The sequence below is a fragment of the Ictalurus furcatus genome, chromosome 5 (genome assembly GCF_023375685.1).
Source record: "Ictalurus furcatus strain D&B chromosome 5, Billie_1.0, whole genome shotgun sequence".
Classification (NCBI taxonomy): Eukaryota; Metazoa; Chordata; class Actinopteri; order Siluriformes; family Ictaluridae; genus Ictalurus; species Ictalurus furcatus.
Genome location: NC_071259.1, coordinates 16,124 through 40,000, shown reverse-complemented (window position 1 = coordinate 40,000; position 23,877 = coordinate 16,124). Strand labels below are relative to the sequence as shown.

The window sequence follows — 23,877 nt, the reverse complement described above, 5'->3', positions numbered from 1 at the left end:
GCAGGTGTTTATAGATACAGTGTTACCTCAACACCACACGTGTTAATCAACACTGTAAGAGCTCATTTAAAGATGCAGGTGTTTATAGATACGGTGTTACCTCAACACCACACGTGTTAATCAACACTGTAAGAGCTCATTTAAAGCTGCAGGTGTTTATAGATACGGTGTTACCTCAACACCACACGTGTTAATCAACACTGTAAGAGCTCATTTAAAGATGCAGGTGTTTATAGATACGGTGTTACCTCAACACCACACGTGTTAATCAACACTGTAAGAGCTCATTTAAAGCTGCAGGTGTTTATAGATACGGTGTTACCTTAACACCACACGTGTTAATCAACACTGTAAGAGCTCATTTAAAGCTGCAGGTGTTTATAGATACGGTGTTACCTCAACACCACACGTGTTAATCAACACTGTAAGAGCTCATTTAAAGCTGCAGGTGTTTATAGATACGGTGTTACCTCAACACCACACGTGTTAATCAACACTGTAAGAGCTCATTTAAAGCTGCAGGTGTTTATAGATACGGTGTTACCTCAACACCACACGTGTTAATCAACACTGTAAGAGCTCATTTAAAGCTGCAGGTGTTTATAGATACGGTGTTACCTCAACACCACACGTGTTAATCAACACTGTAAGAGCTCATTTAAAGATGCAGGTATTTATAGATACAGTGTTACCTCAACACCACACGTGTTAATCAACACTGTAAGAGCTCATTTAAAGATGCAGGTGTTTATAGATACAGTGTTACCTCAACACCACACGTGTTAATCAACACTGTAAGAGCTCATTTAAAGATGCAGGTGTTTATAAGGTGATGCAGATGTTAATTAAACACCATACAAATTCATTCAACGCTGTGAGTGTTAATTCAATGCGGATGGTGTTTAGAGAATTGTGTAGGTGTTAATTTATTTAACACAAGTTCATTCGGTGCTGTAGGTGTTAATTCTTAGCTTCTGTTCGATGCGCTGGTGTAAGTTCAGCATTATACAAGTTAATTCAGGACTACAGGGGTGCAGGGAAACACGGTCCTACCTAGAACCTGAGCGTGTAGGCAGATAAATCTTTACTGTTTGACTTTAGCTAGCTAAACCTGCTAATTACCAAGACATTACAGTTAGCTAGTTTAAGCTCATATTATTCTAATATAGAGCTAGTACCGTAAACTATCTTGTAATACTTGCTAACTAGCTAGCTTAGCGCTTAGCTATCCCTAACAAACTGTGTAGTCATAAACACTCTCTCTCTCTCGCTCTCTCTCTCGCTCACTCTCTCTCTCTCGCTCTCTCTCTCTCTGTAGTTAATTACTTTGATGGTTTGACAGCTCATGGCACAGAGCAACATCTTTAATCAATTCACTGAGATGGCGCTGGGTGTGTGTGTGTGTGTGTGTGAGAGAGAGAGAGCGAGAGAGAGAGAGAGCGAGAGAGAGAACTGGTGTGTATTACACAAACTGACCCAATAGTTTAAAACATGACTGTGATGTAACATGGATGTTGTATGGATGGAATCCATAGCAGGTGTGTTAGCGCTTGGTGCTACATGAAATTACAGTGAAGTTCACTCGTATGGAGTTGTTTTTTAAGGAATATATTAACACATTTGAGGTAAATGTTGACGTTCCCAACAATTTGGTGCCATTTTCAAGCTTTTGCTGTCTGTATAAAAGACTCAACAGGCTATGTGGTGGCTAACTAAATCATTAACCTCAGCTACTAGCTAGCTTATGCTTGTTTTTATATTTAGCTGTTGCCTAGTGACAGTTTATTAGACTGTAATAACACTGCAATAATGCTTTTTTAAAAAATATGATATAGCAATAGTAATTGTATGTATGTTCATCTTCACTACAGCCAGTAAGCGTGTGTCATTAGCGGATCTGGCAACCTGTGTATCTTTTAAGACTGTATAATTTCTTCTTTTAGATTACTAATAGTTTTGGTTATTTCATTTTTTTGTGTTGTTTTTGTTAGGATGGTGTTTGAAAGAGATGTACTACGCTGTTTAAAGGTAATATTTTGTTTGTTGTGTGTGTGTGTGTGTTTGTAGGATCTGGGATTAGAGGGGACGTCCCTGAATGACATTTTGTACAAAAACGCCGCGTTCCTCAACCTGGTGGATCCGATTTCACACGAGCTGCTGCTGAGTCTCGCTCGAGACATGCAGTGTCCCAAAACGGTGAGGGAAATATTTCGCTATCAGAAATGGAGCAATGCATTCTGGGTAAGTTGTGCTCCTGAAAGTCAACAACAAAAGGAGACTGAACCAAGGAGAGAAACGGTGATTCACACGCTGTAGGATTGACTCATGGCAGTGTTTCTCAGTCTGTCGCTGCTCAGAGCCTGTGTGTGTGTGTGTGTGTGTGTGTGTGTGTGTGTGTGTGTGTGTGAGTGTGTGTGTGTGTGTGTGTGTATGTGTGCTGCCCTGATTGCAGACTGGATTAAGGCCCTCATCCACACAGAAACATGATGATTGACACTGCGACTGAAAATCTGCAAATCAAATGGAGAAACTTAGAGCTGCGTGATCGGAATATTAAAACAGTAAAACATTCAGAGTGTGAAATATTCAGGAAGAGATCCAGCTCCAGCAGCTTCACACCATATGAGCAAAATCCTCTAACGGCTCTGACACATCAAGCTGGAGTTTTTAGCGTAAGAGTACGATTGACCCCATGAGAGACGGAGCGATATAATAGAGCTGATTAATGGTGCGATTAGTGCTTTTTAAATCAAAGCAATATGTCAATTATTCAAGAGTGAATCACAGACAGTCCGTAAGAAATAGACGGATGGAGAGAGACAGACAGAAAGATTGAGACAGACAGAGACCGGGAGTGTAAGGACGTTTTCACACTCGGCTCGGGAACTGGTCTCGGCCCAATTGCAAACGAACTCCGGAGCGGTTCGCTTGTAGTGAGAAAGCAATCCGACCCAACGAGGCAACCTGTATAGCAATGCATGATGGGAACTGTGTTACGTAAAAAGTGTGTTTCTTCTCGGCTCACAACTGGAATCGTGGTTTAACTCGGACCAGTTTGAGATTCACTTCGCGGGACTGGGAGTTCTCGATGGATGCCCGCTATGAGTAGAACCCCAGAATATAAACATAAAGAGAACCGAGCCGAGGAGAAAATGCAGCATTGAAACCATTTCACTTCCTGTTTCAGAACAAAGCACCCTAAAACCACCCTGAAAGAAAGAAACAGAGAGAGACGGATAGATAGACAGACAGAGAGAGAGAGACAGATAGATAGACAGACTGAGAGAGAGAGACAGATAGATAGACAGATTGTGAGAGAGAGAGAGAGACGGATAGATAGACAGATTGTGAGAGAGAGAGATGGATAGATAGACAGACAGAGAGAGAGACAGATAGATAGACAGACTGAGAGAGAGAGACAGATAGATAGACAGATTGTGAGAGAGAGAGAGAGACGGATAGATAGACAGATTGTGAGAGAGAGAGATGGATAGATAGACAGACTGAGAGAGAGAGATGGATAGATAGACAGACAGAGAGAGAGACAGATAGATAGACAGACAGAGAGAGAGAGATGGATAGATAGACTGAGAGAGAGAGATGGATAGATAGACTGAGAGAGAGAGAGATGGATAGATAGACTGAGAGAGAGAGATGGATAGATAGACAGACTGAGAGAGAGACGGATAGATAGACAGACTGAGAGAGAGACGGATAGATAGACAGACTGAGAGAGAGAGATGGATAGATAGACAGACTGAGAGAGAGAGAGATGGATAGATAGACAGACTGAGAGAGAGAGAAAGAGACGGATAGATAGGCAGACTGAGAGAGAGAGAGACGGATAGATAGACTGAGAGAGAGAGAGACAGATAGATAGACAGACTAAGAGAGAGAGAGAGATGGATAGATAGACTGAGAGAGAGAGAGAGAGACGGATAGATAGACAGACTGAGAGAGAGAGAGATGGATAGATAGACAGACTGAGAGAGAGAGAGACGGATAGATAGACAGACTGAGAGAGAGGGATAGATAGACAGACTGAGAGAGAGAGAGATGGATAGATAGACAGACTGAGAGAGAGAGACAAAGTTAAAACACTGCAGCAAATACTCATTAATAAATAAAATATCTATTTAGATTCTAAAAAGGAGAAATTGCACATAATTTCCAATCAGGACAAGAAGCCGGAAATGCAACAGCTGTCAATCATGTGACCTGTCAGTCCAGAAAGTTCCACCTTAGCAAACTTCCACCAAAATCACTGACTGCACCTTTAAACAGCGACCTGAGCGATGTGACTGCACCAGACAGTGTGCTAATATAGTACAGCTCTGAGGTGTGATTCGGGACGCAGCGTTATCTTATCTTTTTGCTTTTTGTCTTTCGTTTGCGTTTGACACTGAATGCACACTGCTGCCCCCTGTTGGTACGGAGAGGTAATTTAGGCATTTAAAAATAAATGAGTGCAACATCACAAATCCTGTGTTCAATTCTGAGCGCTAAGACAGAACTGTGAGTAAGGTGTGTTTGTGTGTTTGTGTGTTTGTGTGATTCTGTGATTGTGTGTTTGTGTGATTGTGTGATTGTGTGTTAGGACTCGGACATGCTGAAGTCGTCAGATAAAATCTGCAGGCAGCTCATCTATCACCTGACACCGCACTCGAAGTGGCTGAGGCAGAGCATGAGCCGGAGGAAAGCGCAGGCCTGGTAATAAAAGCTTTTTATTCATTACACAAAACACGCGCACAAACACACACACACACACACACACACACACACACGCATGTTTAACTCCACACATCATCATGCTCCTTCTCCTCTTTTCACTCTGGAGTGTTTATCAGCACGACCACATGGTTTCATTTTTGGTTCTTTATAAACTTTACAGTTTCAGATGAAAGTGTGAAACTTTCTGACTCAATGTGGAGAATTTAAATTGATAGCTGATGATGTCATAATGACAGTTACAGCAGCCGACCAATCAGCAGCTTCGCTCTGTGAAACTGCACACTCATTACAATCCTAACACACACTCACTTTCTTTTCTTTTCTTCTTTTATTCTATTTTGTTTTTATTTTTAATTTTCTTACCCGTTCATTTCCATTTTATCTTCTCTTTCTCTTTCTTTCCTTCCTTTCTTTTTCTATTCATCCTTTCAGTCTTTTTTCTTTCCTTCCTTAGTTTCCTTTTTTCTTGCATTCATTCCATCCTTCTCTTTCTCTTTTCCTTTGCTTGCTTTTTTTTAGTCCTACTTTTTTTTCTTCTTGCGTTTCTTTCTCATATTTTTCCTTCTTTTAGTTTTATTTTCTTCCTGTAACGCTGGAGTCAGGGTTGTGAGTGATTGATGGCCAGTGACGAGGGCGACCCCTAGGGCGAGGAGCGGGACAATCCGGATGAGAATTGTATAATTCTTGTATAAGGTTCGGGTCGGAGATGTCACCTCAAGTGGAGGAGGCGGGGTTTCATGGGCCACCAACTCAGGCAAGGGTCCGGGAATCACTGTCCTTAGCGGAGACGCATGACAGGAGCGTGAGATTCTGTACTGCTGTGTTTGTTTATCCTCCGTTGGACAGAATCATGACTCATGGCCATCATTTTTGGCAAGGCATTTTTCTTGGTCCTTCTGGTATTTTTTTCAAGTTTGGTTTGAGCAGCCTCTCACACTGTTTCGGGGTACTCCTCATCATCAGCCAGGGTTTCCATCCTTGTTGCACTCCAAGGGAATATCTGTGGCTTAGAACACATTGGGATGGAGTTAACTCAGTGGATGAGCGATGTAGAATATCGTACACACTCTGCTTAGGGTAAGAATTTGACCCATTCATTGGTTCATTCATGACAGTGAGTCCTTAGGAATCTTCCCAGTTTGTGGTTTCTTCTCCTCCTGACGTTCACCTGAGGATGGTAAGCTGTGGTTGCTCTCACAGTGATTCCCAAGCATTCTCAGAAGGCACACCATACCCTGGAAGTGAACTGAGCCCCATGATCTGTAACAACGTTCTCTGGGATATCGTAGTGCTGGAAAACTTGTTGAAAGAGCAGCTCAACAACCTGAAAATTAGTGTGGAGGATTTTTAACGGGAGGAATGTACATGCCTTAGAGATCTGGTCTGTGACCTCCGTGATGGCAGTGAAACCCTTGGAAGCATGTGACAAAGTCAGTTTATAGATGAGTCCACGGGCATTGTGGAATGGGTCGTGGTGTCAGTTTCCCAGCAGGGGACGAGCAAGGAGACTTGGCACGGGTGGTGGCACCGGTGCTTCTCGACTTAGGGTTCACTACCAGGAACTGTCCTGAATAAGCTGTGCATTGTGGTTGAGTCTTTTGTCTCATCTGATGTGTTAGAGATTGGATTGATCAGTGAGGATAACAAATGGATGAAGACTTGTTGCCACTCCTCCAGTGCCAGCTTGTTGGCTAGGAGTTCATGATTTCCCAGGTCGTAATTGCGTTCTGCAGGAGACAGCTTGTGAGAATAATAGGAACATGGGTAAAGTTTTGGAGGATTACCTTGAGATTGGGATAAAACCCCTCCAGCTAATACTTCTGATGCATCAACCTTCATGACAAAAGGGATGGAAGGTTTAGGATGCTCTAAACGCTCTAAAAGTCATCTTCTTCAGGGGTTCAGGCTCAACTTTAGGTCTGCCTTTCAGTAATCACGTTAATGAAGGTGCGGAGGTTATTTTGGATGGGTGATAGGGAGATGTTTCTGCCTTCAAAAAGAGGTGACTGACTAGCAGTCGCATCAGACCATGTTTGTGGAGAATGTCACAGAGAACATCATTGTGTATTGTTAATGTACACAGTAAACACAGTTTGCAAACCTTGGTGTGGTTGCGGCTTGAATAAATAGTCCTTCTAATGAGAGTCCCAAATAAATAACAGCAGATTTAGTAGGAAGAATCTGGAAGGTACTGATGTCTGGACTGGTTCAGATTGGGATCTCATGCTCCGGACGTGGTTTGAGAAGGATCTGGGTGTGACACTTCCTGCCTTTCTACTTTCCTTCATTTCTTTCCTCTCCGCTCTTCTGCTTCTCTGTTCCCTCAGTAAAGCCCCAGTGGTATCTTCAGGAAAATGAATAGGTTTACAGTAGCTGGTTTAATAGCCAACAGGTTCATGATGGACTTCCTCAATGCAGGCCGTGTGTTGGAGAAGATCAGACGTCGTGGGGTTTCTGCAGTTTGCAAGTGACCGATCGTTTTAAATCATAATGAAACCAAATCATAGTTCAGGATTCAGATGTTTATCTAGAAACTGTGAGATCAGGTGGAACACGCAGAAGAACACAATAAAACATTCACAGATTTCAGGCTTCTGTGATATTCGTATCATGAGGACCAGCATCGTGATAACAGCTCAAATCCCATGTATTGTGCAGTCCCATGTCTGTAATATCATTTTATACAGACCTGGTGTTAAACTGGTCAGGGTTTATGAAAGGAGGTTTCTGTAACACAGCCTCCTGGTGGGTTTTTTCCTGTAATCTGTCATTTTTCTCTCCGTGTCTCTGAGTTACACCGCGAGGTCATAAGTCACGAACGCTGCTGTAATCTGTGGCAGTGAGACTGTAGATAAACGTAACGAATTAGAGCTCATTATGGCTGTACCATTAATCTCTCTCTCACACACACACTCACACACACACACTCACACACACACACTCACTCACTCACACACAGAACAGAACAGAACCTTTTAGATGCTTCTGTGGAAATCGGATCAGACATTATGACTGATGCGGCTCCAGACTGCTGTTAAAGCACAAAGCGCAGATCAATAATGCTGTGTGTGTGTGTGTGTGTGTGTGTGTGTGTGTGTGTGTGTGTGTGTGTGTGTGTGAGTGAGTGAGACATTATGGCTGCCTCTGAATACCCACAATGCCCTGCTCTATTACACCGGGGGAACAGACGGATAGAGTGAGACAGTTCAGTATGTTTTCATGATCATTTTAAAGCTTTAACAACATTACAAATATCAGGATTTATAAATATGCATGAATATGCAAATGTTGAAACGCCCCCACATCCTCCAACCAATCTCAGCTAGCCAGTTAGCTAAAAATACTGTATATAGCATTCTACATTAGCTACGTTAGTTATCTTGTTAGCTTAGCATGCTGGTTCTTAACATGGATGTCACGTGACGTCATGAATTAACAAAGTGAACTTATATGTAGCTCCGCCCAAATCTTTTTTACTGAGAAAGTCTGTTTTGAAATAAAAACACCCCCGAGTTTAGTTTTCATTTGATTCTGATGCGAATGCCAGTGTCAAGAAGGATTGTTAATGCTAACTGTTCTTCTCCTTGCTTGTCTCTGTTTTCTGATGTTTGGGGCTTATTTATTTATTTATTTATTTATTGACTCCAGTCCTTTAGACTCAGCACGTGTGCGGTATTTTTAAAGTGATTGAAAACTAGAACATGGTTTTACCTCTAGCTGAAGGTGATCCTTTCTCTCCTGGAGTTGTTCTACATCAACGCGTGTAAAACAGCAGAAAGAATGTTGAATTTTTTCTCACTCGGTCCCAACACGAGCGTCCCATCGAGCTCAGAATGAAAAACTGGTTTATCATTAAGTTAATCAGGAAGTGGCATTGCCCATTTTTGTTGGAATGCTATACATACACACACACACACACACACACACACACACACACACTACAGCTGTCTCCATGACTAGCGTACGAGTGTGTAAGGTCTTATCTGTGTCACGCTGACCCTTAGCAAGTACAACATCTCCTGAGGAATCTACAGCACTGTACCAGACGGTGTGAATCTGCTCAATGTCCAGAAAAAGATCGCTAGTAAACACTGGGAAGTTAGCGAGTGATTATTTGTAGATGAAGGTCACACACTGGTGTGTAAGAAGAACATGTAATGAAAAAAAGAAAGATGATACGGTAATGGACAAAAACTTCACTGTTATCATAATATAAAAATAAGCGCATGCTAGCCTTCACCGTTGCTAACTGGTGCCTGTCACATGATAACGGAGAAACACGGGGGATTGCCAAAAATGACCAAACCTGCAGGAAAATAATACAACATGAGCGCTAAACCTGTGCTGAAAAACAAGAACCTACAACCTGAAAACTCATCGAATCAAGAATATAATCAAGAGACCCATCGTTTCTTCACACTGATTTAATATTCTAAGCTGTAAATGATCGTTCTCACCAAACAAACCATCAGTGCATTTACTCCGTAATGTATCCTGACATGCAGAACTTTATCCTTCCACTTTGTATACTTTTCACTCGCCGGCCCAGACAATTCCCTCTCATTTACATTTCCCATTCTGCCTCGGCAGTTTTCTAGAAGACCATCAGCAGCAGAAGAAGAATTAAAAACCTCCTTTTTTTGCTTCTAGGAAAGTAATTTCCTACCTCGAGTATCTTCCCGTGTTTTATGGACCACGTATGAGTTTGCACTGCCAACTTTCCGTCACAGGCTGTGCTTTCAATTTCAGGTCACTGCAGAAACTCGCAGTTGGTCTTCACAGTTGTGACGGAGTTTGTGGCCCACGCAGAGACTGTTGTGGATTTCTCACCAAGAGTCAGAAACCAAATCCGAGCGAATGGTTCGGAGCGAGCGCTTACTACTACCCGCTCTTCAGCTCTTCTTCAGTCATCAAGCACAGCAGACACATATGTAAATCATAAACATTGCACAAGCTCCCCTTACAACTGTACGTGCTAAACCATCTGAGAGATTTCCTGTAATGTACACACGCTCAGTATCGCTCCACTCCTCACATACACATCGTCCTCCTTCTAAATACTAACTCGCCACACGACTACTCTACCACCGATGTGGTATTTAACAGCTAAATACACGTTAACTTATAGCTTTAGGGATTTAAAATGATCATACGAGACGAATCATATGAGTAAAGAACGGTTTTGTTTATTCAAAACAGTTTTCAGGAAAACTTTATGATTACACGGTGTCAAAGCGCCGGCATTGTATTCAGATATTGCAGTTTTTGCCCCTCCCCCTTGTTTGATGGACAGCTAAGACCCTCCTCCTAAATGCCCAACAAAGTGCGTATGACATCAGAGCATTAAAAACCAAGAGGAAGACGAAGAGAACCACAAATGTCGTCATTTTTATTTTATTTATCTAGCTCTATAAACTCCGCCCACTCATATCATTACCAAACCGTTCAATATTGTTGCTATGGTTACAATAATTCCTTTCACTGTTTCTTTGTGGTGAGAAAGTCTGAATATTGGGTGACACTAAACCGTTATTGATCATCGTTGCCATGGTTACATTGTATCGGGGCACGGATTTATTTATTTATTTATTTTTAAATTTCGTGGCTCTGTGTTAAAAGGCTCGGCCAATCGGAAGTGAGTATTCTTCATACACATGTATAATCGATATACGTTATGTTCTATAACGTGTGTGTGAGTGAGAAGGCTGCGGAAGAAGAGAGCATGTTGTGCAGCGTGTTTTAACCAACTTCAGAGGTTTTATTCCAGATATTTATCGTGATAAACCTCCTTTTGTGCTAAAAGACGAGGACGTGGTGCGATACGAGCCGTTTCCGTGACAGACGGTGCAGCAGCTGCTCCCTCGGTGAAGCGAGAGTCGGCATCGCACACTCGACACAGGTGTGACAACCTACTCAGGTGGGAAAGTCAGGCGTCGCCATGACAACAGCCTCTCCGTTGTAGGAGGGGAACTCTGGCCGAGTCTCAGCGGGACAGATTTGTGAATCATCGGCTGCTTTCTCACAAGTGGACAATTTACTGCTCTGTCGAGGGAGAAATGCTTCGACGTCAATCTTTCAGAAGGTCTCTCCAGGACCTGGTTCTGTTGGTGACACTAATCTCCTGCAGCGATGCATCATATTTCATATTACGGTGATATTTGAGAAATATTCAGGAAGTTATTCCAAGCTACTCTAAAGACACTCTCTCTGTGTAAATCCAGCTAGCTGACTATCTCTTCACGTTTAGCTAGCGTTCCCCAGTGACAGCCTTTTAGCGCAACACGAGCTGGTGCACTGGCCTTTCCCTTTATACACACTCCAGATCAGAGCCCTACTGCATCATGGGAAATCTCCTTCCATTTATTTTCTGTGGTATTTAGCCTTGAGGGTGAGAAACGGGAGAAAAGACAAATAGATGGAGAAGAGATCTGACAGCCGGTGATGGAGTGAGCGAGCGAGAGAGAGAGAAAGAGAGAGTGGCTGTAAGACAGAATGAATAATGGAAAAACGTCTGAATCATTAATGAGTCTGCAAAAACAAAACCGTTCTCCGCTTAGCTGTGACTATCAGCTGTCTCTTCACAGTTTAAAGCTGTAACGTTTCTCTTAAAATCCACAGCTGATTTTGACAATCTGTTTCAAATCTCTGTTCTCGCACAAATTCTGAGGCGGATCTACGGGTGGGCCGGCGGCGGCAGCTGCCAGCCCACTTTCTTTTCCAGCACCGGAACATTTCACAGCACATCGGCTCATATTCAGAGTTAAGTTAAGTTGCGTGAAGATTTAATACAGGGATTTTGTGCGTCAGTATTTAGAGCTCGAACGTCACTACAGACTTAAGCACTATTCAGAAGTTCTGCACGAGGGGCGGAGTTTGAAAATAGCCGTGTATTATATTATGATTTCCTGACCTCAGGTCAGTCCTCCAGAATTTCACGATCTTGCGATCGCCGAAATGAATACACAATCAAGAAACTCTGTCACTTTCGGAGCAGCTTAAGAGTTTTTTTATTGAAATGTGACGCGTCATGTGACCTCATCACAACGCGCGTTCAGACAAAGCCCTTTTCGATTCACATCCATCGAACAGGAGTACCGCTAAAAGGTCTCATCTATTGCGAAAGACCATTGCGATTTCGCCAAGTCTGCTAAAGAAAGCAAAAACTCTGCAGGTTGCATCACAAATTTTGAAAGAAAAAAAATTAAGCACTTTTGGCCGCAGCGATCATGAAATCCTGATCACGAAACACTGATATTTGAGTGGCTATACTTGTGGCTGTGCACTCGAGTAACTGTCCGAGCGTGATATTAAACAATACAGCACAAATAAATAGGACGCACGGGATCAAGTGCTATTTTATATACTGTTAAATTCCTTTCAGGTTTAAAGGTGAGTGTTTGTGATTAAAGGCGGTGGATTATACGCTAGTAAAAAACTCCGTCTCGCACGCTCCTCTTCAAGACCAATACGGCAGACTAAACTACACGACCTAAACTACACAGCGGTCATTTTAATAATCTGATCATCTGTGGAGCTGCGCAACCCGGATCTGAATACCAGGCACTTTCCTCACGTAAACACTGATGTCATTTTGGAGGTCCTTATTTAGTTTCTAGACCGAAACCTTCCTCTGAGATAACGCCTGTTGATTGGGCAGAGACATTGTGCTTACTGACTGCATATTTATACTGTTTAAAACATGATTTTGCCTCCTCAAGCAGTCCCATATAATAATCCACGTGAAGTAATTGTGCTCAGATGTTCAGGTGAAGATCGGAGCGAAGATCTGATCAGTGTATCGGTGTATTTGTGTGTCAGTGGTGTTAAATATTAAATTTGTGTGTTAAATTTGAGGGCTTTCGGCTTTTTGTGTTGTTGAGTCCAACGTGTGATAGCAGCTTCACTCGATGACTCACACACCAGATACCCGATTCAGATCAGACTGTTCTGCTCAGGAATGTGACTGAGAGGGTTTTTACAAGGACTCATCAGATCTATTTTAACTTTACTGTGTGATCTGGACTTACAGTTAAAAAGGAGGATAAGAGATCAGACAGAGCAGTGCTGAAAGTGTGTGTGTGTTGTGTTGTGTCATCACATCCCAACATGATTACACAAAAAGTGACAGGAAGAAAATAGATGACACACACACACACACACACACAGCTGCCAGGAGAGACAAGACAAGATGAGGCGAGACAAGACGAGACGAGTGACCGTAATTGAAAGTGACACTTGATCACAATATAAAAACCTGCTCGGACACCGCAGAAAGTGTTTTTTTATTGTGTGTGTGTGTGTGTGTGTGTGTGTGTGTGTGTGTGTAATGTTAGTGATGTTATCTAGTTGTTAAAAGCCAGTAGTTGTGTTCCAAATTCAGTTCAGTTCAGTGTTGTGTGTGTAGCGTGTTTAACAGTGGACATTGTCCCAGAGCAGCGTTACAGAAATATATACATTCAGGATATAGATTTTAAATGTATGAATTTATCACTAATGAGCAGCCAGAGGAGACGTGGTGAGAAAAACTCCCTGAGACGATATGAGGAAGAAACCTCGAGAGTGCGATTATAAATAAATACACCCCTTCTATAAATGTGCTAATATTACATCCTCAAATAGTGCAGTTGTGTAAGCAGGAAATTCATTACAGTTTCTACAGGAAGTCTGTTTTGTTGAACTTCTCCACTGTTCACCGATGGAGAGTCGAGTGCAGAACTGTTTGTGGTAATCACAGCATAACTGTTCATGTGAACTGAGGTCCAAAGCATCTTTATGGTGTTTAAGTGGTACCGTCCTCAGTAATCTCAGTGATCTTTAGTCTGCACCATGTGGGACATCCTCAGCAGCAGCATGTGACTTCAACTGATGAGAACTCCAACCAGAAGTAGAGCATCAGGATGGATCAGGCAGGTCCGGAGAGTTGAAGGGGTCAGGAACACTGGCATCTCAGGAGTATCATGTGTAGCTCGACAGAGAGAGAGAGAGAGAGAGAGGGAAGGAGAGAGACGGAAAGAGAGAGTGATATTATTAGGTATGGCTATTGTCCTGTAATGGTTAAGGACAGTGTAGTGTGTGCGAGTGAAAGCAGGGACTCCGGCGAGAGAAGCTAGGACAGCATAACTAAAAGGGAGAACCAGAAGGGAACACAGACACGAGGGCTCTCTGGGACGAAATGCGTAGATCTACAATGTTAATAGCTAATTAAAGGCTTTTTGCTTCACCATGTGAGTATTTTGGAGTATTTTGTCTTTATTATTTGATGTTTACCTCCAGTTTATCCAGTGAGCACCAGTGGCTACGTATAGACACCCGTGTAGTACTCTCTGCTTCTGTTGTTTTGTAAGAGTTTTTGCGTCTGATCAAGTTCTTTGGGATCAGACGGTGATCCAGTCACAGCTGATGCCTCTGGGAGGTTATTGATAAGACTCAGTAGTTGACGTGAATGTACGTGTGACGCGGTAGCGAGGAAAGGTGCATATATTATGATCAATACTCAATTTAAACGAGATGAGATAATGATCTGAGATAGCTTCAGACTGCAGAAGTGTTACTATATTTCTATATTTAATCCGTATGTTAGTATCAGGTCAAGATTGTGGCCATCATTATGAGTGGGGCCTATTACGTTCTGATTGACCCCTACTGAATCTACCGCTGATGTATATAACTGTATCCAGGAGGACGGGCTTCATTTAGTGCTGTGTACTCGTTTGGTTTAATCCATATTTCTGTTAAAGACATTATATTAAACTCCTGATAAGTAATGGCTTCATTAACAATAAGTGCTTTAGACGTAAGAGATCTAATATTTAACCGTCCTAGCTTCAGATCAAATGTGCCAGCTGTGCATTCAGTATGATCTCATTTTATATTAATTAGGTTACTAAAACAAACTTTCTGAGTGTTTCTACATTATTGTTTATCTCGGGGAACAGACACAGTCTGGATATGGTGGAACCTATGTGAGGACTCAGTGCAGCTAGCAGGGGGTCGGTTTAGCCTGCTTGTCTGCTCCCTGGCCTTGACTCTGGATTGGCACAGATGAACTAGACCTGTTCTGAGACTATGTGCTATGCTGCAAGAAATGAGAGCAGCACTTTCCAGAGAGGGATGGATACCGTCCCGCCCTAACAGCCCAGCCTTGCCCTCAAGACTACTACAATTATCTATAAAGCCCACAGTGTGCACTCAACACACTGAACAAGCTGAACGTTTGCCATATTGAGTGTTTACCGTACCTTAGTCAAAGATTAGTTGATAGTATTTAGATGGATCTGACGCTTGCTGTCTTTAGTCAAAAAACAAACTAAAATAAAAACAAAAGCATTCTTTGAAAAAAATTAAATACTGCAGAAGTGTCCCAGTGTCTCCACAATCGCGTCCCAAATCATATAAACCCTACACCTATGTATAAATAGTACAATAGCATACGACAGTGGTAATGGATTTGGGACGCAGCTGCAGGAGTTTTCCTTTCATCCGAATATTGAATGCAGATCCTGTACGATTTCCTCCAGACGCCACGTTTCGGTTTGTTTCCGTCTGGTCGGTCATGTGGGTCGGCGAGAACTTTAGCACATCTTGCTCGAGGACAGGACACGAAAGACACCAACACTTCATTTCACAAGCAGCAACACAAACTCCTCGTTTTCTCCAAGCGCGCTCAGTAAGGCGCTGACCTCCCCGCCTTTTTATTTCTGAGCCTCAGAGTCGGATTTTATCCGAGCTCTCAACAAGAAGAGCTTTCAAACAGCAGGAAACGGCTCACAGAGGCGGAGCCGGAGGTTAGAATAATCCCCTCAGATGTGTGTGTGTGTGTGTGTGTGTGTTTGTGTGTGTGTGTGAGAGACACAGAGCTGTGACGACATGAACGCAGAGTTATATTTGGAAAAGAAATTACTTTCAGGCCAAGTGACACAAAGGAGTCACGACTAACACTAACACTACAGAGGACACTCGTACAGGGAGGATCTGAACAAAACACACACACAGACACACACACACACCTATACTGTTCTGTACTGTCCTGCTATGTGTTCTGATTGGCTGAGAGCAGCCCATTGTGTTCCTCCAGTCAAAATGAACTGATTGTCGCTCCTGACACAGAGCCATGGGTTTATAAATGTGTATGTGTGTGTGTGTGTGTGTTTGTGATTGATCCCTTTAATGGAACTTGTGTCATAATAAAGCGAGTTGAGAGAGTGATGGTGATGGAGAGTAAGACAGACAGATAGGAAGAGAAATGCAGAGGTGAAAACACATTAAAGGGTGGGGCTTATGAATGTGGGCGGAGTCAGGTGGATTAACAGAGCTAATGCTCAAAATCACACCGAGCTCAGAAGCAGCACTGAGCTACGACAGACCTTTATTATCAAACTGTCTCATTACGCATAAAGTTGATATAAATATTCAGATTTTTTTTGCTGTTTAATTAAAAAGGTGTGAACATATAACGCGAGACGATGATTCGTTGATATAATGTTTATATTGTAATAAATTTACAATATTTCTGAAAAAAAACACTTTTCTGAGATATCAGTAATGTATTTCTATAATAATAATTCCCCACTCTGATTGGACTTAGCGGATTTCGCAGAGTTTTTTGTGATTGTTGCGGCAAAAGCGCTTGATTTTGCTGTGGCTTTTTTGCGAAAGACTACTCGAATTGGCAAAATCGCAATTGCCCGAAATAGTTTTGCGCGGTCTTTCAGCATGATGTTTGTTGGTAAATGAGAGCTTTTAGCTGTACTCAAGTCCGACGTATATATGTGTGTAATTTAGCTCACAAATTGTCTGCAAAACAGCAGTAAAATAAACAACAAAAAATCTTTAAAATGAGTTTGATGATTATGAGTTTTTCTTTAACGCCTACAAACACAAAGAAGATTAAGATTTAAAACAACTATGTCAAATCAACGGCATCAATTCAGTACCATTTAATCTGTAATTATTAAAAACATTTTTTTCTAAAAGTGCATCACCATACCAACGATATCTCAGAAAAGTTCATCGCATAATTCTTTATCACATTATCGATATTATATATATATATATATATATATATATATATATATATATATCGATATATATATCACCCGTCCCTACATACAGTGGCTGATCTCATGATCTCAAAGTGTTTCTGAATAAAGCAATTCCAATCCAAATCTTACAGATTTCCAAATTATTCCATACCGAATATTTTAGGTTAAAACGAAGCTCTTGGTGTGTATTATATCTGTAAATATCTGTGGTAAATATCTGTGTGTTAAATATCTATCTGTGTGATAAATATCTGTGTGGTAAATATCGACTAGACTATAAAGACTAGACTAGAAAATAAAGATTATCACTATTAATAATTTTGTAATTATCCATTGTTTCCCCCTCTGCAGGCTGAAAACAACTCTTCAGAAGAAGCTCTGTAGCGACTCTGTGGATCTTTCCGGAATCCCCCTGTCCACACGGGACATTCGACACGTGACGTATTACCTCCAGACCAGCGGGGGCGCCATTCTATCCGTGGATTTGAGCTTTACTGAGCTACGGGATGAAGGTTTACGAATCCTGTTGCCTGTTTTGAGCGTTTTGCCCAAACTCACCACATTGGCGCTGAACGGAAACCGTCTGACTTTGTCCATCATGAAGGACCTGACCGAGGCTGTGAAAAATCCACAGAGTTTCTTGTGTCTGGCCTGGATCGATCTCGGGAACAATGTGGACATATTCACCATGCCTCAGGTAACAACAACACCGCTAACAAACACCTGCTACATCAACACGAGCGCGTCATCAGCGTAACCATGTATCAGTGTTTTGCTTTATATATACACTATCATTGCTAGCGAAGCTCTTACCTAGCAAGTTTCACTACAGAGTGAGGTGGTACTGTTGATACTTGAATAATAAATGAACCAGTTTATCCACGCTGTGGCGCTAATCAACATTTCATTTTCATTAAATACACTATGTTTTCTTAGTCTATTGACTCATGCTAACTGCGGTTTTGTTTGTTAGCTCAAAACAAAAGAAATGACTTGAGAAGATCACTGACTGCACCAGTAGCTTCCTTTTATTAATTATTTATAATTAGCAAAATCATAGGCCTTGCTTCTGTGTAAAGCTAGCTATAAGCTAGCTGTAGCTAACGGACTTCCTGAGGTAATTTTAAAAAAATAGTTAAACATTTTAACCAGAATTCCTCACACTGGTTTTTGGGGGTAAAATTTGTTACCACAGCGCTAAATTGTTATTTAGTGCTTTTTATAAAAAATTTATTCAATATAAATTTGGATTTGGAAAAGTGATACGTGATTAAAAAAAAAGAAGGCTCGAACAGTGTGATGTTTGCTACAGAACCTGTGTGCTAAGCTAACTTTGCGTAGTGATGAAAAGATTGGTTGTTGTCATGGTAACGTTGTTTGGCTGCTGTTAAATAAATAAATTAAGTAAATGATGGTACATGTCCACCTGTGAGCTAGGTTACCTGCCAGCTAACCTAGCTTAAACTCGGGCGTTTCCAAATTTGCTTATTCATGTATATTCATATACAGGCACTGTTATTTTTCATAGTTTTGTTGTATTTTAGGCATTTCTTGGACAATTTGACTATTTTAAAACGTTAACGTGTCGTGTTTCGGTTCTCTACAGCCCCTCCTGGTGGCGCTGAGGCGGCGCTGTAGCTTAAAGAGCAGTTTGCCCACCATATACGAGTACACAGAGGGGCAGCCATATTGCTACCGTATGGAGAGCTCCATTGAGGAAGCGAGCCTTTATGAGGAAGACGAAGAAGAGTACGAAGATGAAGATGAGATGGAAGACAAGTTAGATGTGGAGCAGTGGAGCATTGTAGAGCAGAAGAGTTCCGGAAGTTTCACCTTGAACTATTGTGAGAGGTGAAGCTATCTGTTGACCTTTAGCGTAACCCTTCACTGAGGACGTAGAGCGGAAATAAGACGAATTAGAGGAAGACGGAGAGATGGAGGGACCGATGCCGCCTCTGTGCACCAATTGTCGTCGCTCCATGAGTTTCCCCGTTCCCCATCGTGGCTTTATTGTGATCCAGCACCATTAAATTCACACAGGAAGTCAAACGGCGACGAGAAAAACCGACACAGTTCACGCTCGATTAGCGTAAAAAAAAAATCACTCACCGTTTTAGCCGTTGATGCTCCTTGGCGCTGGTGAGGGGCAGTTCATTGGTTCTTTGGCAGGACTGTGAGGAGATTCGGAGACATCACTTTCTTCTATACACAATTAAAATAAATAAATAAACACCAATAAAAGATCCAGAAAATCCAGAAAGAATGGACCAGCTTAGCTTGATTAGCTGACTAGCGTCCTCATGGTGTTTCTGAACAAGGAGTCCAAACGTTTAGCTATGGTGGAGTACTGATATGTGTGTTTATGTATGTATGTGTGTGTGTGTGTGTGTGTGTGTGTGTGTGGTCAGATTTGGCACAAACTGTCGCCACCACACATTGCCGCTAACATCACTAAACACCACTGTGTTCTTTGCTAATCTTCCAACAAAAGCCATGAGAGCAGCTCAACAAACCTGTCACGTGAGCGCTGACAAAACTGCTACGTCAAGACTTTTTTCCCCTAAAACGTTCGTTTGTAGACGTCTGGTTGTCACACATCTGCGAATAATGATAAAAAATATATACAATACTGTGATGTGTTCCTTTTTATCGAGGCTTTGCTAGCACAAGGTGTAAACTGCTAACAGTCTCTCCATGCCTGTCTTCATTATTATTGCTAACAAATATAATCTTTATACTAATGCATATGACTTTTTCAGATTAACATAATACATCACATTAGCCTAGATAGTTCCATGGCTAATTTTAGCATCAGTGTATAAGGCTCTAGGCTCTACGTTAATCATGGCTTGCTATATCATCACTGCTAACAACGTAACATGCTAGCTTTTAGTCACTTTAAATCCACAACAAATCCAGTCTGCCACTTCTTGTTTCTTACTTCTTGATAACCTTTAAATAAGAAATATAACTGTTAGCAATCAGCATTTCACTCACTTGGCTAAGACGAGAAGGGCTAGCATGACTAGTGTGACTAGAGCTCCAGTTTTCTCTACTTCCTGTAGCCATTTCAACCCTTTAAAGAGGTTTTTTGCACATTTTAGCTATTTATTTTAAAGGCTAATTTTGTTAATGTCGATGTGAAACACTCGTACTCGTAAAGCTTGTATTTTTCTTCCAATATAACACCCCCCACTCCCACACACGCACACACACAGAATTGCTTATGAATAACTGTACTGTAAATGTTGGTAAATCTATAATATGTCTGTGGTATATAGTGTGTTTTCTTTTCCACTGTGTGTATATATGTGTACTGGTGTAACGTTGTCTTAACGTCGTGTGCGTGTGTGTGTCTGTACTTAGTCCTACTGTGTTAGTGTCAGTCCTGTGGTGTTGAGTCTCAAGTCCTCATGCAGTTTGAGACTCAATTTGTCCTTTCACAGGACTCAAGCAGCAACGATGATATTTAATAGTGCGAAAATAATTCTGCGTACTTCAAATAAAACGTCACACAAATGCAGTCGATCAGCCGGGTTTAGTGTCCGAAGTTTCTTTACTTTTGCACCGGTGCTATTAACGCTTCTAACCCTTGTGTCATCTGACTCTGAGGTAAATGAAACTTTGAGGTAAATCAGACGCTGAGGTAATTCAGATATTGAGATATTAGGACACTGAGGTAAATCAGACATTGAGGTAAATCAGATATTGAGGTAAATAGGACATTGAGGTAAATCAGATGCTGAGATAAATCAGATATTGAGATAATAGAACACTGATCTAAATTGGACATTGAGGTAAATAGGACACTGTGGTAAATTGGACATTGAGGTAAATCAGATATTGAGGTAAATAGGACATTGAGCTAAATAGGACATTGAGGTAAATCAGATGCTGAGATAAATCAGATATTGAGATAATAGAACACTGATCTAAATTGGACATTGAGGTAAATATGACACAGGTAAATTGGACATTGAGGTAAATATGACACTGAGGTAAATTGGACATTGAGGTAAATAGGACACTGCGATAAATTGGACATTGAGGTAAATGAGATATCGAGATAAATAAGACAGGTAAATTGGGCATTTTTGGCAAAGAGAAGACTGAGGTAAATTGGACACTGAGGTAAATCAGGAATTAAGGTAAATTGGACAGTGAGATAAATCAGACATCGTGAACATTTCATTTTTGACTGAACTTCACCATGCTAAAACATTTACTCACAATAAGGAGGTCATTAGCATTAGCTGGTTTAGCCTCTCAGCTGAGTGAATCCTCTACTAAGAATAATTTCAGCTTATTTACTGAAGTCTTGTACCTAAATATAATCTACATTATTGTGGGATCATGAAAAACAGTCGTGTAACCAGTGTAGTGACACACCTGAGCTGTAACCCACCTCTGTTCTGACTTCCTCGCTACGCCACCGCTAGACATGTGCCGATAGTCTGCTATATTGTCATTTTTTACATATATAATATTGTTAGCATTGATACCTCAAAATATTATCACTCCCCTTTGCATTCAGTTTGCGAATATGGTGCCTTAGTGGGGCTACATTGTTGTTTTTTCCCCCCAAAGACAATATCTGTCGCATCCTGTAGGTAGCATGAGGAGAATCTAGTTAGCGGTTGATGCTAAGTGTTATTTATCACCACATCTGAGGTAAATGTTGATGTTCCACATAATACTGTCTTGTTTCCACCGTCACTGTGTCTTTACATTGTCCATATTTTGAGTACTTAATGGTTAGGTAAGTCATTAGCCTTGTTTTCAGCTAAATAACTATGTTATAATTCAGTGTTCATGCTGCTTACTTACTTAGCAACAGAGGTCTATTGAATTTTACCATTTGGATGTCAAGTGTGTCACATATTTAACTTCCTACATGGAACACACTAATATAATCTATTACAGTTCCTAACATTTCATTATGATTAAAAGTCATATTAGTGTTTGTAGACCATATGTTGTTCCCAGGATAAAATTTGTAACTAGCAAATGCAATATTAACACACAGTTAACATATGGAACTTTCTAGATCGCGATAGTTAGCTAGCTAGTTATGGTAGTCACTATTTTTTTTTAAAAGCTAGTGAACGATTGTGTCCCTGTAGCACAAACGTCGCATATTTCAGTAAACAATATTGCAGTTGTATGAAAAGTTCAACATCGGCCCATGCCTAGCCCGAACGCAGTGTGTTATTAATCACGGCAAAAATCAGTTCTATGCTGTTAAATCAAGTCACTAACTGTGGGTTCGGTTATTGTTATCGTTTCTGTGTACGTTTGTATAACACGTCTCTGTGTCTAACCGGTGTGTGTGTGTGTGTGTGTTCAAAAATTGTGAATTAAACAATAATTTATACGACTGTTACATGACACTTGAGTAATAAAATCACTGAATATTGAAATCATGTGCTAATGGTTATTATTTTTGAAAATGCACTTTATTTTAGTTTGAATATGAAATTGCTGAATAATAAACGGAGCACAAAATGAAGCGTATGTTACAGTTAGAGCTCTTTACTGCACACCACAGATGAACCTGACATTAGATCAGTTTTCAATAAATATCAATAAAGACATTTAAAAGTGCGTTTTTATGCGTAACAAGAACGAGCTTTCAGTGAAGCAGTGATAAAATGTTCAGCATTATACTCTGCCCCCTTGTGGTTGAATTAATAAATTATTATTAGTAGTAGTAGTAGTAATAATAAATATATTTTATAAATACATTTGCAGACTCAGTGAACACAGTAGCACTACCTCTTCATTTTTTCAGGATTATTATTATTCACATTAACAATACTGAGTGCTGAATATTGCAGTATATTGTAGTGATTATCAGGACATGCCTTATAGCAACCATGTAACCATTATTAACCTGTACAGTAATATTTTAAATAAAGCACACCAATTTTTTCAACACTGAATTAATCCACATCTAACACTCAGGCTTAAAACTCATAACCACGAGTAACGTTTCTGATATTTAGACAATGCTGCTTATCTGTGATTAAGGGGGAAAAGGTGTTATAGTAATAGAGACATTATTATTATTGTAGACCATGATAAAAGGTTTGGTGATAATTAACTTATAATTAACGTGAAGAGAGAGAATAAAGAGAGGGAATAAAGAGAGAATAAAGAGAGGGAATAAAGAGAGAATAAAGAGGGAATAAAGAGAGAATAAAGAGGGAATGAAGAGAGAATAAAGAGGGAATAAAGAGAGAGAATAGAGAGAGAATAAAGAGGGAATAAAGAGAATAAAGAGAGAGAATAAAGGGAATAAAGAGAGAATAAAGAGAGAATAGAGAGAGAATAGAGAGAGGGAATAAAGAGAAAAAAGAGAGAATAAAGAGGGAATAAAGAGAATAAAGAGAGAATAGAGAGAGGGAATAAAGAGAAAAAAGAGAATAAAGAGGGAATAAAGAGAATAAAGAGAGAATAGAGAGAGGGAATAAAGAGGGAATAAAGAGGGAGAATAGAGAGAGAATAAAGAGGGTATAAAGAGAGGGAATAAAGAGAATAGAGAGGGAATAGAGAGAGGGAATAGAGAGAGGGAATAAAGAAAGAGAATAGAGAGGGATGGTGAGGGAACGAGTGTTTATAGCTGCTATAATGTAAGTGAGAACAGGAACTCACTGAACATTAAATGTAACACTAAACGGATATGATGTGTTCATCAGGATCATGATAGGATTTGATGTGTTGCTTATTAATGAATAAAAATTGAGGAATTAAACACCTGGGGATGTGCAGAAAGGAAAATAATCAACTTCAGGGTGGTACAGGAACTCTGCTTCTACACACACACTGTTACTCAGTGTTTTTCTGCAACACACACACACACACACACACACACACACACACACCGTGTTATTTATTTCTTATTTATTGCCTAATTACGACTGCAGTAATGAAGTTGTGATCAAATAACAGACAAATTCGCAAGCTCGCCTGTGAAATCAGTTAGTTATAGTAAATTAGTTATAGATCTTTAGTTATAATATATTTTATTTATAACATTCGAACAGTTTCAAAACTTTTTCAGAAGTAATATTTCACTGTTTTTGTGAATATTTGAAAGTGAATG

The 23,877-nt window shown here is 40.6% G+C and overlaps 1 protein-coding gene across 1 annotated transcript in view; it reads left to right on the top strand.

Moving 5' to 3' along the window:
• lrrc75ba (leucine rich repeat containing 75Ba) overlaps positions 1-22,192 on the top strand; it is a 25,814-nt gene extending 3,622 nt beyond the window's left edge. Inside the window, exons 2-5 of the mRNA XM_053623947.1 lie at positions 2,068-2,196; positions 4,598-4,710; positions 17,124-17,469; positions 18,379-22,192. Of these exons, the coding sequence (XP_053479922.1) occupies positions 2,068-2,196; positions 4,598-4,710; positions 17,124-17,469; positions 18,379-18,627 (837 nt within the window). The 3' untranslated portion in view covers positions 18,628-22,192. The remainder of the gene's footprint in view (positions 1-2,067; positions 2,197-4,597; positions 4,711-17,123; positions 17,470-18,378) is intronic.
• The last annotated feature ends 1,685 nt before the right edge of the window (positions 22,193-23,877 follow it).